This window comes from Crocodylus porosus, unplaced genomic scaffold (assembly GCF_001723895.1).
Source record: "Crocodylus porosus isolate Cpor-Errol unplaced genomic scaffold, CroPor_comp1, whole genome shotgun sequence".
Lineage (NCBI taxonomy): Eukaryota > Metazoa > Chordata > Crocodylia > Crocodylidae > Crocodylus > Crocodylus porosus.
The window spans coordinates 84,476,324-84,493,418 of NW_017728886.1; the positions used below are offsets into that span (position 1 = coordinate 84,476,324).

General features: G+C 41.9%; 1 protein-coding gene across 1 annotated transcript in view; it reads left to right on the top strand.

Annotated features, from left to right (window-relative positions):
- The window catches only part of CCDC129 (coiled-coil domain containing 129), a 78,600-nt gene that overhangs the window by 253 nt on the left and 61,252 nt on the right, over positions 1 to 17,095 (top strand). Inside the window, exons 2-4 of the mRNA XM_019538217.1 lie at positions 12,736 to 12,898; positions 16,377 to 16,425; positions 17,002 to 17,042. Of these exons, the coding sequence (XP_019393762.1) occupies positions 12,757 to 12,898; positions 16,377 to 16,425; positions 17,002 to 17,042 (232 nt within the window). The 5' untranslated portion in view covers positions 12,736 to 12,756. The remainder of the gene's footprint in view (positions 1 to 12,735; positions 12,899 to 16,376; positions 16,426 to 17,001; positions 17,043 to 17,095) is intronic.

Here is a 17,095-nt window from a genome sequence, read left to right on the forward strand (position 1 = left end):
TATATATATGTATACACACACATTATTTTGTTAAGCATTCTGACCTTCTGTCCTTCTGCTGAAGTGATTTTAAATGTGGATGAATTGTACAATACTATTTTACTTCTTTCCCCTATTTTTTTTTATTGAAGCCAGGCTTAAAAGCCTACTGTAGATACCCTACAGTTGATAAGCAGGTGTTGCTGAGAAAAGTACCTTTGAAGGATAAAAACTTTTGTTATGTTAGAGTATGATTTATGTGTTTGGCACAATATGAGACGTGAATGATAGACTTTCTAGGGATCTTATTTGTTGTACATTAGTTCATAACTTCTTTGCAATTTCAGTCTCTAGATGAATCCTGACAGTTGCCTTACCTAATGTCTTAGCAGATATTGACTAGACAAGCAAGCAGTGAAACATTGTTTGATTCTTTGACAGTCTGTTTTTGTCCTGGTTATATATCATTTGAAAATATAAGATATCACTGTGTCTATTTTACTATTTTTCCCTTCAATTTTCATTTGGTCCTTGCACAAGTAAATTTCCACTGATGTCAATTGACGTATGGTTGAGTAAGGATCAATAAAAGGACCTCAGCATTTGACCCAAAGTGTAGAAGGTGTAGATAGTATGTTTGCAAAGTTGGTTAGACATTAGATATGAGGACACATAGTAAAGCCTTTGCCCTAAGAATTTACTCTATAAGCTCACACATAGGATATACATATGGATGAATTGTGCCAGAATGTTTTTCTACTTTCCTCTATTCTTTATTAAAGCCAGGCTTAAAAGCTTACTGTAGATACTCCACAGTTGCTAGGAAGATGAGGCTAAAGAAAGTACCTTTGAAGGATTAAGGTGCTTGTAGAGATGAAAGCAATAGAGAGTACAGCCACATGAGTTTTAGTGCACACAGGGGCTGAACCAATATTAATTGATTTCAGTGGGCTTCTTTCCATAGACTTTAATAGGATTTGGGGCAGGCCTGTAGTCTCTCAGCTAAATTAGTAATGATTTAGAGTAAAATCTAGGTACTCAAATGTGAAAGGATGTTTGCATAAGTACAAAGAGCAGAAATGTGGTCCCTAGTGAGGATGAGAGAAGTTACTTGTGAAACATCTGTTAGATTGGCTTTACCAAGTAATTTGTAACATTTGTTCAGTAATGCCACAACATTTAAATTTAAGCTTCTGTGAAGTTTAAAACCAGATCCTGGGCTATGAAGGGGGCTGGCTACCTCTTTTAGAAGAAAAGAATAAACAAAACACATCTAATTAAGAGAAACATTTGGGGTCTGATACTGCTCTTACACCAAAATAAACAAATCCATTGTGGTCAGTGGAGGTAACCCCAATTTTGTTGAGAATCAGACCCACTCTTTTGACAAGAAGCAAGCACTGATCTCTTCAACCCACTCTATTTATCATTTGCCATGCAAAGCTTGGAAGTTCAGCTGGGTTCAATAATTAGCTGAAGGTGCATTATTGTGGCTTGATAAGAGATACTCTTCCCACTGACTCCATATAGATACAGTGTCCTGCCTTGACTCTTCCTTTAACAGCTGTCTTCAACTACCTGAAGGTGGGGTTCACAAGAGGATGGAGATGGACTGTTCTCGGTGGTGGCAGATGCCAGAACAAGGAGCAATGGTCTCAAGTTGCAGAAAGAGAAGTTTAGGTTAGATATTAGGAAGAACTTTCTCACCACTGGAACAGGTTACCCAGAGAGGTGGTGGAATCTCCATCTTTGGAGGTTTTCAAGACCAGACTAGACAAAGCTTTGGCTGGAATGATCTAGTTGGGGATGGTCCTGCTTTGAGCAGGGGGTTGGACTAGATGACCTCCTGAGGTCCCTTCCAACCCTAACTTTCTATAGTTCTATCTTCATTTTCTCACGTACATAGTGGTATAGTCTTGATCTAACACTCTAAACCAGTTGCTCTTCTTCAAAGGCTGGATTCTATACAGTTTTTGTGTAGATTTGTATTGTATCCAATCAGTGATGCAACAAGTAGAATAGGCACCTGGGGCAAACCCTGTGGGTGGTGCACAGTTTGGGGTGGCCAGGTAAGAGGGAGAGTGTGCAGGTTCTGAGGGCAGGGGGAAAGTGCACGAGTTCTGAAAGTGGGGATGGAAAGTGTCAGCAGTCTTACCCATGATCGGAACTCTGAAACAGCCCCTAGGTGTGCTGCTGCTGCTGCTGCTGCTGCCACTACTGAGCACTTTACCTGCCTCAGCTGTTATTCAAGTGGCAGCAGTAGCTGTGGGCTGTCTTGGTGTTCCCAGACTGCGTAAGCTCCCAGGGCACAGACTCTTCAGGGGTGGGGGTTGATTCCAGCATCCCTCCTAACTTGGTGCCCAGAGCTAAGTACCCACTCCTGCACTACTGTATTCAAGAGAAGACATTGTAAGGAATATGCCTTCTGTTGTCCATTTAGGCTAAGTACCAACAGTCAAAAGGTCTGAGGCTGAATCAATTCAGTTTTCACATGTTTGTCTAAACTGTGGAGATTGAACCAATAATGAAGTGAACTGACATTCACTTTTGAATCCAGAAAGGCAGCCAGATGCCTGCTAGAGTGCTAGAGCCAAGGACTGCTAGACCATGCCTCCCAGCCTGCTGACCAATGCAGAGGGCACCCAAATGCAACCAAGTAGGGCCTATCCTTGATTGGCTGCCCAGCACACCCCGCCAACCCCCTGCTGTCAGCCTGCAGGGCAGAAAACAGTCCCTGAAGCTCAGGATCCAGCATCAGGGTCCCCTGAGCCCTATTGCCAGTGCAGAGGAGGAATTCCCCATCCTGCCCCTCAGCACAGTCTGGTGCCAGCTTAGCTCTGCCCCCACAGGTACGGGAGGAACAGTCCCTCTAGCCCCAGGGATTCTCCTGCCCCAGCAGGATCCCTGAGCTCTGCAGAGGGGAAATCTCTCCTTCCCACCCCTCAGCATGGTCCTGCACCAGCTTGGCCCTGAGCTGGAGGGACTATTACCCCAGCCTGCAGCTCCAGGGGTGGAGTTAAGCTGTTTCTGGACCACATGGAGGGCTGTAAGGGGCAATGTCCCCCTCTGCAGTGGTGGTAGGGCTTGGGGGACCCTGCCTGGGGTGGGGAAACTCCCACTGAGGCACAGGGATATGGGTGGCCCTGGACTGCAGGTACTGCTCCCCCTGCTTCCACCTGTGTGTCAGTGACTGGTGTAAGTCTGGCAGAAACCCTTTCACACCAGGGATTGGGGCCAGGGCTGGGGAGGGGGTCTCTGTTCCCCTGATTTCGCCCCTCATCCCTCACCCCCCACACTGCTGGACTGACCTGTGGGGTGTAGGCAGGACCAGGGCTACAGAGCAAAGGCTTTGCTGCCTCAGCTCTATGACAGCCTGGGGGCAGGATCAGGCCTGCTGGGCTGGAGCAGACAGCATGTGCCAAGGCTAGCCTGCCCGCCTTTTTGAGGGCAGGCAGGGCTGTGGGGGAGGTGCAAAGCATTCTGGGATGCTGGGGGACTGTGAGTTAACTTGAATTGGGATGGGATCTAGGACAGAAGTTCAATACATCAGTTTAACCTAAATTGGTTAAGTCTGATGCTACATTCATCCGGGTCTCTCGTAAACTGGTTTCAGCCATTTTGAAACTGGTTTATGTGCACTGAACTTCTGTTCTGTTATAGGTTTAAACCAGTTTCCAATCACTTAAGGCAGTTCATGTGTAATGTCTGTCCCTAGACTTAAGGACTAATGAGAAGCATGAGCCTAATTTCTTTTTTAGGAGAATAAAGAACCCCAAATAGCAAAGAGAGGGTTGAAAAATAAGCAGAGATGGGGCTCTGTTCTCCTTTCTCCATTTGATTGTGTTCTGCTTCTCTAGTTCCTTTGGGGTGACTTGATGTGCAATAGCTTCAAAGTATATACCTGGTTGGTGGCACAATCCAAACTCATATAAGTCAACAGCCTTTTCCTCCCAATGCCTGCATAAATTCCTTCTCTGTCTTTGTATGGGATGCTCTGGAATGAAAAACCTTTAATGCATTCTTGTAACAATTGATGTGTACCGTGTACCAATGCATTTTGTTGTCAGTTCCGAATAGGAATTTGACCTTTTACATTAATGGGAAAGGGGGCAGGCCTTTTTATTATCCTATATCACATAAAATAGAAATGACACAATGGATGCCTGGAGTGATAAATGACTATAACTGTCAGAATTTGAATGGATACACAGAGTTACTAATAATGATATACTATTCATTTTGAAGACAAATTACAATTTTCCGCTTTGCCGTTAGGTACAATGCATTATACCCCTGCATAATAAGGGATTCTTCTCTCCCACCCACTTTATGTTTATTGTTTTAGCTTTATTTTGTATAGGATTAAACTATTTTATGTAGATTTCCACAGATCCAAAGCAAACATCCATTAATGACAATCATTGTCTAAAAACTCTACCTGGTGTGCTGCTCAGCAACTTTTAATTCCAATATGTCAAAAATGTCATTATTATGTAACCTTTTATTATCAAGTACCCAGAAAACTGAGGAGTCCACCTACTCAGTAAAACTCCAAAGTGGGGCTCACTACAAATGCTGTTTATTTGTAGCTCTACCTGTTACAAGGGGTTTAACTTCACCTCCTTTTTTCTAAGCATGAAGAATTGGTCCACAGATCTAATTATTTTTCCTTGTGAGGTTTCACGTGGAAGTTCCACATCCTGAATATCAAGTTCAGTGTCCTTCATTGCTTGTGACTGTTTGCAATGCAAATGGGAGGCTTTTTATCACTTAGTACCATATCCATGGTAACCAAATGAAGACAAGTTTGCATTACTTCCTTAGTGAAGTGTAATCCGTCCCCTTGTGCATGTGCCAAAGGGTCACGCTGTGTTAAAGAGACAGCAGTGTATTTCTGAGTGGTAAAAGCAAATAAAGCTATTTCTGTTTTTGTATCTCTCTCAATTATCACCCCTCTCCCTGCTTTTTCCCACCCTGTGATTTATTTTTCCGCCCCCCCTCATCTTCCCATCATTAAAAGCTAAGCTAGTGGCAGGTCTTATTTTCCCTTTGGCTGGGAGGGTAAGCAAACAGTCATCCATCTTAACTGTCAACTCAAACACTACTTCTTGGCAAACTGCCTTTCCTGGCTCTTCACAGCATTATTTATTTATTTATTTATTTTTAATTTAATGGGGGACAGAGAGCTGGCCCAAGAGCATGAGTTGATATACCTTGGCTTTTCTGACTTTGGGTCTGTGGCACAGCAGAGGTAGGAACACCCAGCCACTAAAGATTTCATTTTATTAGAAACTGGAGCAAGCAGTCCAGACTGGAGTTCAGCGCGGTGTGTTAATTATACTGGTAAATGCCTTCTTCCTTCTGTTATGTTAAAAAAATGCTGCTATTGCTACGTTTTTGGTTTAAGTTCCAGATCTAAGAAGAATAGCCTTAATTCTATGCCTTTTTCACAGCCTTGTTAGACTGTACTTGTCTGACCAAGAAATGTTAGTGAAGGGAATAGATTCTAATCAAACTGAATGTACTGTTTCATACTGGTGATTGTTAATGGTTTATAGCCAGTTTCATTCGTTATAAACTCTACATTACATTTTGAGCTTTCTCTTTCATTATTGAGTCTGAAAGTTTAAAATTCATTTTTATTCATCTCCTCTTTGTACAGTTTTACATTTTGTTTCAAACAGAATTTTTTTTTGGCTCACTGTCGGTTATCATCATCTGTTGTGCTCCTTTTTCTCAATTAAGAGCTAAGTAACATTGTGATTAAAATGCAGCATTATGACATGATTCAGTTTCCAGCATAGAAGTGATTCACAAAGAGCAACACCAGTCATCTTAGATTTCACTCCTGTTTTGTTTGCAGTGCAATCCTGACCCTATTGAATTCAATGTGAGCTCCACCAGTGGCTTCCCCACAGCCAGGAATTGTACCAACCAAGCTGTGATCAGACATAAAGAATCACATGGGCCGTATCCATTTTTATTTATTGTTGTATTCTTAAAAAATTGCTTTATTTTATGCCATGTAATTACTTCATCTAAGTATATTGTCAATATATTATTGCAACTTCCAATGGAAAGATTTCAGAATGCTTAATGAACAATTAATTTATATCAGAAGTAGGTTAGAGCAGATGGAATATTTAGGCACTGAGGGGCTATGCAAAGATGCAACAGAAGCCTGCCACAGAGCTGGAAATTGAATCCAGTTCATTAGTATCTCTGGCCTATACCATCTATCCTGATGAACATTTTGCTTGGATCATCTGTTGTCTCAAGGTTTTGGTCCTCTTGGTCCTCAGTCAGGTAGGACCAGAAAACAAGGTCAAGTGCCTCCTCCCTCCTTGCCCCGCCCCCCCCCCCCAAAAAAAAAATTGGCGGAGGGAAGTTTCATTCTGAGGTTCTAATTTGATCCTATTTTGAGGAGTGAGTGGACCTACAGAGGCAAGGAGGGGGCGAAATTCTTTTTTTCAGTCTGAGGATTGGTCACGGTTGGTACTTGTGTCCCCAAACTGGGTTGGGCTGTGTTAGGGCTGTCCCTGTTTAAGGAAGTAAAGTTTGTGATATAATGACTATATTCTCCTTCTACTCCTGAGGGCATTGAATCATTTTTCTTTTTTACTAGGTTATATATATCATGCTCGTTCCACCTAAGGGAACTAAATACTGGCCTAAAGAAAATACAGAAGACTCAGAGTGATCAACATCATTGTGGGCATGTCTACACATGCATTAATGTGCCTTTGCTACTGTATATCAAGTTTAGTACTTCTAATACTGGTACTATATAAATGCTCAGTAGCCAGTGCTAATGCACAATGGCAAAGTCATAAAGTCTTTTGTGATACTTAATATACAGTAGACAGTTTGTACTGTGCAGTGTTCTATATGAATCTTGTAGGGCTAAAAGCAAGGCTTTGTAATAGTAAAAGTAAGGCCATTTCTTTTTACCTTTAACCTCAATACATAGAAATGGACACAGCACATACTAGATGGGTGAAAAGAGAAGTGCTGTGTAAAGGTTTACTAATAAGATATAAAACCAGCTGAATCTGGTCAACAGAGGAGTCTTGTCAACAGAGAAACCTTGAAAGCGGAACAAGGACTGTTTTCTTTCAAGCAGACTACTTGGCAAAAATTTATAAAACGTAGTCACGAGAGTTAAACTTCGGTGTTCACGTGCACAGTGCCACTTGGTTGGATAGAATAGTGATTTAGTTAATAGATAATTGAGTATTTTTACGAGCATGAGCTAATCATGAACTAACGCTCATGTCCTGACAAAGTATAAAATAGTATTATAACTAGTAGGTGGAGTCCCTCTCCGGAGGCACCTCACTCGAGTGAATAAAGATTCTGTATCTGACTTTGGATACTTACTCTGTGTGATCATTGCCCCAGCCTAGAGCGAACTGCACGTGGCTTTAAGAGCGGAATTCGTAACAGCAGTAGCAAAGGTTTTACCCTGATGTGTCAATGCATGGTAGAATTAGTCTATTCATGGGTGCCTGGGGCCTCTTGAGTCAGTGACTGGCTGATCCTGCTGCTGGGGCAGAGGGGTCCCCCGTGGCCAATCTCACTCACCATAAAAGTGGCTGCGCCGCTTCCAGAAGTCCTGCGGCCATTTCCAGAAGTGGCACGCACTCTTTTGCTGGTGGCCCCACTCCCTTGCCGCCACTCACAGTGGGGCACTGGTGCTCCCGCCTGTCCCCTCCTGCCGGCTAAACAGCGAGCACAGCTTGGCAGGGGGTGTACGTGTTGCCCCTGAGTCTACTGCACATTAAGCATCTCGTGTAGACTGCAAGTACCCTCAATGCAATGATATGGGCATTTGTTTTTGTTTTTTTTCCCCAGGTTGCACTGGCCTCTCTCCAAACTATCCACATGCTTCCTGAAGTATAGGTCCCCAAACTGAACACAGTAGGCACTTATACATATACCTTTTTGTCCCACAATGCACCAGAGATCCACCACTTCAGAGCAGACGTGATTAATTGAGTCTGCTGTGCATGCAAGCTCATGCGAATTGTGCTGCATCATGTGCAGTTGTATAAGCCGTGAAATGCATGTTAGGGTGCAGAAAATGGCAGCAGTGTGCTTTTGAACTAAAACACTTTCTGTGTGTTTTAGTTCAAAAGCATGATGCTGCCATTTTCTCAGCACTGACACACATTTTGCCACTTATACAACTAAAAGCCATGCAGCACCGGGTGCTTTTCCAAGTGCCCCACTCTGTGATGCTTGCATGTGTAAAAATGCCCAGTAATCCAGGTGAGGTGTAGAGCAGAAGAATCACTTCTCTGGTTTTGTAAGTGATGCTTCTGATAATAAACCCAACATGCTTTTGGCTATTTTTGCAGCAAGAGTATGCGGTTGGCTCATATTAAGCATATGGTCTACTGTGACCTCCCAGGTCCTTTCTGTAGTAAAACAGCCTGGCCATTCCCCAGTCTATATCTATATGCAATTATTCTGTCCCAAGTGCAGAATTTTGCACTTGTCCTTGCTGAATCTCATCTAATTGATTGTGGACCATTTCTTCAGTCTATCCAGGTCATTCTGGATTCTAGCCCTATACTCCAGAATACGTACAACTCCACCAATTTGATATCATCTGCAAATATGCTAAGTGTGCATTTGATCCCATCTTCCAAATTGTTAATGAAGATATTAAGTAATTCTGATCCAAGGACAGACCCCTAGGAACTCCAACAGGCCATTGATGACTACTTGTTATGACTACTTGTTGAGTACAATGAACCAAACAATTATGTTTCCACCGTACAATTCTTTTGTCTCTAGTCTGTTTTTCCTTAGCTGCTTAATGAGAATGTCATGTGAAACAGTGTCAAAAGCCTTGCTAACATCACTGCTCTCCCCTCATCCACTGCTCTCACCTTATCACAGAAGGAAATCAGGTTGGTTGAGCCTAATGTGCTCTTGGCAAATCCATGCTGGCTGTATCTGATCACCTTGTTTTTCTCTAGGTGCTTCACAGTGAATTCCTTGAGGACCTGCTCTATGGTCTTTCAGGGTCAGGCTGACCAGCTGACTTTTTTTTTTACTTCCCATGCCAACTGTATCTCAAATCATGGCTTGCTATCCTATTGCCTTCCTATTTTTCTCCCTGCATATCCATGTAGTATTTATCCAAAGTTTCCACTTTTCATAAGATTACTTTCTGAGTTGCAACTCATTTGAGAGATTGCTGTCTAGCTACATTGGTCTCCTGTTACACTTCCCATTCTTCCATCACATGGTGATAGCTTGCTCCCATGCCTTTAAGAGACCCTCCTTAAAGTACAGCCAGCTCTCCCTAACTCTTTTTTCCCTTTAAGCTTTCCTTCCAAGGGATCTTGCCCGTCTATTCCCTGAGTTTGTTAAAGTCTGCAAGTCCAAAGTGCAGTGTTTTTATTCTGTTGCTTTCCTTCCTTCGTCCCCTTAGAATAATGAACTCTATAATTTCGGGGTCACTGTCACCCAAGTTACCTTCCACTATTTCTCCCTGTTTATGAGCAGTAAGTCAAGAAGAGCTTCCCCCTAAGTTGTCCTTAGTAGGGTCCTCCATTCCCCAGTAGAGAGTTGTTCTCTTTACCAAAAAGCTGTCCCCAACACACTCCAGGAATTTGCTGGACTACTTGTGCACTGCTGTATTTCCCTCCCAGAAATGTCCTGATAATTCAAGTCCCCCATTAGAACCAAGTCCTGCTCTTTTTCTTGGAGAGAGATACTGTTTTTTTACTTGGAGAGCTTTACATTAATAAATATTTAGGTAAATATTAACCAGGTATAGATTAGAAATGTATTGACAATCAGGAAATAGAAGGTAGTTATTAATGGCACTAATAGCAGGTTTTGAACAGTGATGAATATGGTATAACGCTGATGGAAGTTCAAGAGTGCCGTGTTTTTTGTGAAACAATAACACTTTAATGCTGGTGGTGGCAAGGAGAGTGGGACTGATGAGTGCTGGCAACTTCAGTGAGATTGCTCTGCCTGAGAACTTGCCATAATTTGTTTACATGTTGTTCCAATTTTTTTCATGTATTTTGTATTTAAGAACCTTTATAAGTTTCTCAGTGAGGCAGTTTCCTTAACATCTACCTTGATGCCTTCCTTGAAAAAAAGACCTCCAAGATGTTCTCAATGTGTTATCAAATGAACAAAATACACAGATCATGGAAACTATCCAGTCATTCATTTCATTGACAGATTTGCAGAGCTAAATTTGCTTCTGGAGAGCAGTCACAAATTAAAACACACAGATGATGAGTGGTTCTGGCACCCAAACTGTGATCAAGAGGACACTCTTGTCTGAAAAGATGTACCTTATCAGATTAATCATTATGTATTAATTAATTTGAAATTAAAAGGGTGTCTTCTACCATCCATACACAAGAAGTTAATGATGATAACTGGAATTAATAATAATGGGAGTTATATCCCTGCCTCTCTAGATATAGGGCCTTTACCTTGTGTGGTCATTTACACTATTGCAAAGCATTTTAGACCCAGTGCTCAACACTGGTTTAAAAAGTGATTCAAAGTGTACAGTGTTAGAGAATCAGGCCAAAGGATTTCAGAGTTTGAGAATGAGGTCAGTGAACTCGAGATATATTTGAATTTGTACCTTTATTTCCTGATGTGGCATATCATAGCCCTCTTCTGCTATTTCTGCTGGAAGTGATCAGAATAAGAAAAGAAGTGACTCCCTCTCCCATTCCTCTTGTAACTTTCTTTCTTTGACCCTCTTCCTACTTTGAAAGCATACCTAGTGGCAACTTCTATGTAGGTGGGAGCCTCGGGTAGAAAGCTTTGCCTTCAAGGGTTCCCATGGTTCAATTGAGCAGAAAGCTGTGTGTGGCCTCACATGGAGGTAAAAGGAAGTTATCCCTCTACCTAATGCACAATCATACAATCTGTAGAAGATGGTTTGGGTCTACAGGGGTAAATGAGCCACACACCTGCTACTCCTTCCACCCCCTGCCCAGGTGAGCAAGACAGGGAGACATGACTCTATTTACCCCCTGCAAACTTGGACAGAGCAGATCTTCCAGAAACCACTGTGTTTCCAAGGGAGGTGGCAGAAGTGGGGTTGGGAGAAGATATTAATCCAGATTACCTTCATTTGGAGACAGTCAAATGTCTCTTGCTATGAGGAATGTTTCATTAACTTCCTTCACTGATTGCAGGGTCTTGGATTGTGCATAATGTGTAAAAGTATGAGGAAAAGGATTTCTTTGTTTTTCTTTTCTCCCGACACCAGTATTTCCTTTTTTTCAGGCACCTGCATATGATCTAGCAGTATGAGGAAAAAGGATTGTGAATGGTCACACAAAATGAACTAGTCTCCCTCCAAAACTGGACAGAAACCTGCTGGCAGTGCAGAATGGGGAAGCTCACAGTGCCAAGGCCTGTCCTTGTCCTGCCCTCTGCAGAGGACATTTTTGTCCTCAATCCTTTCAGGGCTTCATGTGGTGCTTTTCAGAGGCACTTGAATCACCAAAAAATAGGAAAGAACTCAATAGATCCAAGAGATCAGGCAAACCAATGTTAGATAATTGAGTAAAAAATAATGGCTTCAAAGGACATTGCATTTCCCATTTTATTTGCCCTAAGAATATCCACAAAAGAGAGAAACAAACGGGGTTTTAATATCTCTTTCACAGACATAGCCTTGTATACTACTGCCTTTTGTTTCTGGTTGGGTTTCTGGGCTATCATTTGCAACTATAAGAGAATAAACTTAGAGCTCTCAAGGTTTTGAAATTAGAAACCTCACAGAACTGCCAGACACTTTGCTCGAATCCAGTTTAATGGCCCAACTTAATTTTGGGGATCTGTTGGGATTCTTTGGGGAAGTACTGAAGATGGAAACCAGGTGCCTTAGCAAATCTGTGTGAGTAACCTTTCCTGGTGCCTGCTGACTTTTGCTTTTCTCAAAGAAGTATTCTCATTGCCAAACAAAGTCTCCAAATTCATTAAAAAAAACCAGAGCTTAATCCATGCCCCACTTCCTCTCCTTTTCTGTCTCGTGTGATAAAGAGTGCTTAAAAGCTGCTCTTATGGAGCTTAATCCACTTCTATCTCTCTTAAAATCTTTGATGCAGTCTGGCCTCCATCTGTCATCTCACGCACATACACCAGAAAACAATCTTGTTGAAAATGTGATTAATAACTGCAGGGATCTTTGTTGGAACATTACGTTACAGCTTCATTGGAATGTGCAATCTGAATGGTAGCGCTTGAAAAGATCAGTGGCATGGTATCAGGCTCCCTTTCTATTGCAGGTTTAACTTATGATTGCTGGGCTGCACTGTGGAAGAAGATGAAAAGTTGACCCATACCAGGATTAGTAGACAGGAAAGTTGTCATTCAGAGCTAAATACAGATGTTTAAAAATTCTGGTTTTGAAAACACACACATATAATAAGGGACAGTCTCTACCCAAAATAAATTAAAAGTTAATTCATTAAAACATTTGGGAGGGAGGGAGGAAACATTATTATAGTCACATAAAAGACAGGAAACTTAGATGCAAGAAAATGAAGTGACCTGCCCAAAGGTCATGCAGAAACTGAACCAGGTCTCCAGAGTCCCAGGCCAGTGCCTGAATCACACAAACATCCCCCTGCAAACCAGCAGGCTCTTCTACCTGGGACAAAAGAAGTGCTCTGTCAGTAGGCTGACATACTCTGAAGCAACTATGATTTGTAAATGGTAGCAAGCATTTTTTCTTTGTATATGTTTTCTTAGCTTACAGACTTGCATCTTGAAATGGCTTCAGAATCTCCCTGTCATGAGACCAGGAGTAGCTTTGAAATGAAGAGAGATATCTTGTTATCCATGAAGACATCATGGATTCACCTGGATGAAGATGAAGATAGTCCAACTCCAAATGTAGCAGACAACCCTCTTGGTGAGCCCTGGGAACAGCATTTTGGGATTCTTAACAGGCCCTTTTAACAGAGGATAACGTTGGTTTTTCTCGTTCTGTAGTGACTGAACTGGTGACTCATCTGTCATTTACACTTTGTTCTTTCACTCAGTCTGTCTCATTTTTCTTTTTGCTCTTTTGTTCTTGCCCACAGAGGTTCCTATGGAATCTGTGCACCTGTTTGTATTTGCTATTCAAATGCTAAATATGCATAGCTCCATTGTTTCCTTAGGCCAATTTATACTTCATAGGTGTCAGGTGTGTTAACTGATAGTCAATGTAGTGCTGGAAATTGTGATTTCTTCCTCTTTACTAAATAGGGGGAAATCAGTAATATATTTCACAAAACTTTGCGGGTGGGGAGGTTGTCCATTTTTATTTTTATTCTAGTAGTCTAAGTTATACAACACACTATTCAGCATATGACCATGTGAAAACTGCCAGAAAAATACCCTTCTGGTAAACTTTAATCCTAACCCTTAGAACCCCTACTATTACAGTCCAGGCTCCCAGTTGAGCAGAAATTGCTAGTTTAAAATAATTAAATAGCTTTATGAAGTGATAGAAGTAGAACAGAGGCTAGAAGAATACTAGCAAGCTCATATTTAGAATAATAGAAAATGAGGGTTGGAAGGGACCTCAGGAGGTCATCTAGTCCAACCCCCTGCTCAAAGCAGGACCATCCCCAGCTAGATCATCCCAGCCAAGGCTGTGTGTACCTGAGTCTTAAAAACCTTGGAAGGAAGGAGATTCCACAACCACTCTGGGTAGCCTGTTTCACTGCTTTACTAGTGAGAAAGTTTTTCCTAATATCTAACCTAAACGTCCCTTGCTGCAACTTGAGACCATTGCTCCTTGTCCTGTCATCTGCCACTACTGAGGACAGTTTAGCTTCATCCTCTTTGGAACCTCCCTTCAGGGAGTTGAAGGCTGCTATTAAATCCCCTCTCAGTCTTCTGTCCAGATTAAATTAGCTCAGTTCCCTCAGCCTCTCCTCCTAAGTCATGTTCCCCAGTCCTCTGACCATTTTTGTCACTCTCTGCTGCACTCTCTCCAATTTGTCTACATCCTTTCTGTAGTTGGGGGCCAAACCTGAACATAAGACTCCAGGTGTGGCCTCACTGGTGCTGAATAGAGGGAAATAATTACTTCCCTAAATCTGCTGGCAACACTCCTACTCATGCAGCCTAATATGCTGTTAGCTATGCCCTAAACTGGGATGAGATGTCCACTGCTCTTATAGAGGCTTCTGATAGCTACATTGTAACCCTTTCACATTTGTTGTTCACTGACTCAGTTTCAACATGCAAATCAGTCTGGCACCATTGATGATGATAGCATGAGCCTCTGCAGAGATATCTCCCACTTTATCACACATCTAGCTGGGCCACATTGCAAATTCACCCTTCTCCCACTTGATAGGAAACTTCCATCTGACAGAACCGTGCAGTCCTCCTAAAATGCACAAATGTTTGACAGATATGCAGCCTATTCCCTCAATGGAGTTGAATCCCCACACAATAGTTTGCCTCTAGCTTGAATTTTGAGGAAGTTTGTGGGTAGAAAGTGACTGTAGCTAAGAACCTGAAGCAGATGTCTTCACAGAGGTCTAGGCTGTTCCTTTGAAGGCACAGTTGGGCAATGGGGAACTGAATGTGCAGGATGAGCATGTCCATCTTATGATATATAGTTTACTGTATCCAGCACACCAATCCTATTCCAAGGGCAAATGTGGAAGAACGGGGGGTGAACGAAATTAACTCCACCTTTTCCTTGTCCCTTTGCGAGGAGGAAGTACCAGCACTCTCACAATGCATCCTATTTCTTCTTAACATTGCCTGAAAATAAAGATGGTGCCCTTCACTCCCAGCATCACTGAGCGTCCATGTAAGAGTCGAGTCTTCTAATAAGTAATTGTTTTGTTGGTGTTTTAAGACTGTTTCTAAGGTAAAGATGTACATTAGGGCTGTGTGAAATGGCACCCTTCTGTTTTGACTTGTGTTTCGACAGAACAGCATTTCATTTCAAATTTTGTTTTGATTCAAAACTGCTGTTCTGTTTCATTTCGTCAGAACAGTTTCACTGTTTTGACGCTGTTTTGCCCATAGGCTATAATGGGGAAGTTCAAAACAGCCTGTAACTTTGTCATTTCTGGCCTGATTTGGATGGAGCTTGCAGGAATGGTAGCCCCTTCTCAGGGCATGAAGCCTGCCAAGTTTCAAGGAGATAGGTGCAGGCGTTTCAGGGAAACTGCACCTCAAAATCATGAAAGCAAAATACTCAAGTCACATGTATATTAAGCCACAGCAGGGTCAAAGCTGCAGGCCTGCTAGGCCCTGCTGCAGCCACGAAGCCTGCCAGCTGTCAAGGAGATCGGTGCAGGGGGGTTCTGGGTTCTGGGGCCCTGCACTTCTAGCTGCTCACAAGCAAAACTGGTGACGTGGGTGAGTGACACCGTGTGTGTTAAGGTACACCCTCACTCAACTGACACCAAGACAGAAAGCAGGGCAGTTCAAACAATGCTGCCTTTTATGCAGTTTTTCCATCCCTCCCCCAGGGCACTGGGATTGGAAGGGACTTCAGGAAAGGATGACAGTCACTGGCCAGCTACACAGTCAATAATGAGAGCAGTCCTCCCCCCCCCACCCTCTTCCCCCTCTCTCTCCTCACTTTAGTTTCTGTTTCCCTGCAGGCAAGCCCAGCTTGAGCTTCAAAACATGAAACATTTTGAAAATTTTGAAACGATTCAGCTTGCCTCATTTCATTTCAAGGCTGTTTCGAAGCTCTCTGTTTCATTCTTATTTTGTTGTTTTGAGCTCAAAACAAGTTGAAACAGTGTCAAAATGAAACTGCTGGCGAAATTTTGCACAGCCTCAATGTATATGATTCCAATCTCCACACTGAGGAACAAAAAACATTTATATGTATTCAACTTTCATTGTAAGATTTTTAGCGATTAAATAATTTTGAGCTTTCTGTGAGAGACTTGCTTTGACTTTGTATTCTGGTCTTGGCTTTGCCACAAACTTCCTATATGCTACTTTTGATACATCACTCCATTGCTAACTCCTCTCCCTCTGAATTAAACATAATTAACCTTCCTATCTGTAAGGTCTTTGAAGCAGGGCATGCCTCTGGTTATAGGTTTGTACAACACCTAGGAAAATGAGTCCCAGTCTTGACTGAGCCTTTCAATTTGGTCATTATACTAGTAATTAATAACACTAATCAGCTTGATTTTTTTGCTATTCAATTTTTGTTTTCCTTCTTGATTTTAGGAAGACCTCAAATTACTAAAATAAAGTTATGTCCAGTATTTTTTCCCTAAGAAGGCAGGTTTGGGGTTTTTTTTGCACATTTGAGGATTAATGGAACTGAGAAGTTAAAAATTCCCATGATGTGGTAAATTTATATAAATTAATCTGGTACCTTTATAGCCAACTTCTTTTTCTTTTTTTAGAAGACTCTAAAGAAGAAAATATTCATCACTGGTTGAATTCTGGTTTCTTGTAAGTTTTTGGTTATAATACTTAATGCATATTTGTTGCTATGTCAGCTTACCCTCATACACTTACTTATAGCATGAGTAAAGCTATATTTGAATGTATTGGAGTGATTTTGCAACAGACCATGCAGTTTCTATAGCATTGAAATTGTCTTCAGAAATTTCACTAGATTTATTTATTACTGAGTGAAATATATAATACATTTCTTTGGAGGTGGGATTGACCAGAGTATAGCACTTTGTTGATTTGGCATTTTGCTTCAAAGCCACTGAACATTACAGTGCATTTTCTACCATAATCCTTTGCCTCATGGGGGTTGTAGGTCAGCTTCTGTTCAGCTTCATGCCACTCCCCTAATGTAATCTACCCCTGTGCCATGGTGCATTATGGGTCATATAGCCATATTGCCTATCGAGGCTACTCCATGGTGGAAAGTGGCGGCATCATGCAACCTAACTAAAATCCCCTTTCTCTCACATTGCACCACTACCATATCTGTTAAATGAGGCTTACCTCCTTGTTCAGTTTTTTTTTTTACTGAGTTAATCTCTTCCTTTAAAACACATCTTGCATTTACAGCTTATCTACAAATGAAAACATACAAGATAAAGAGGAAGCAGGTAAGACAATTAGAAAACCTAAGAGATCTGCTTTCATGGACAGTTTGTCAGTG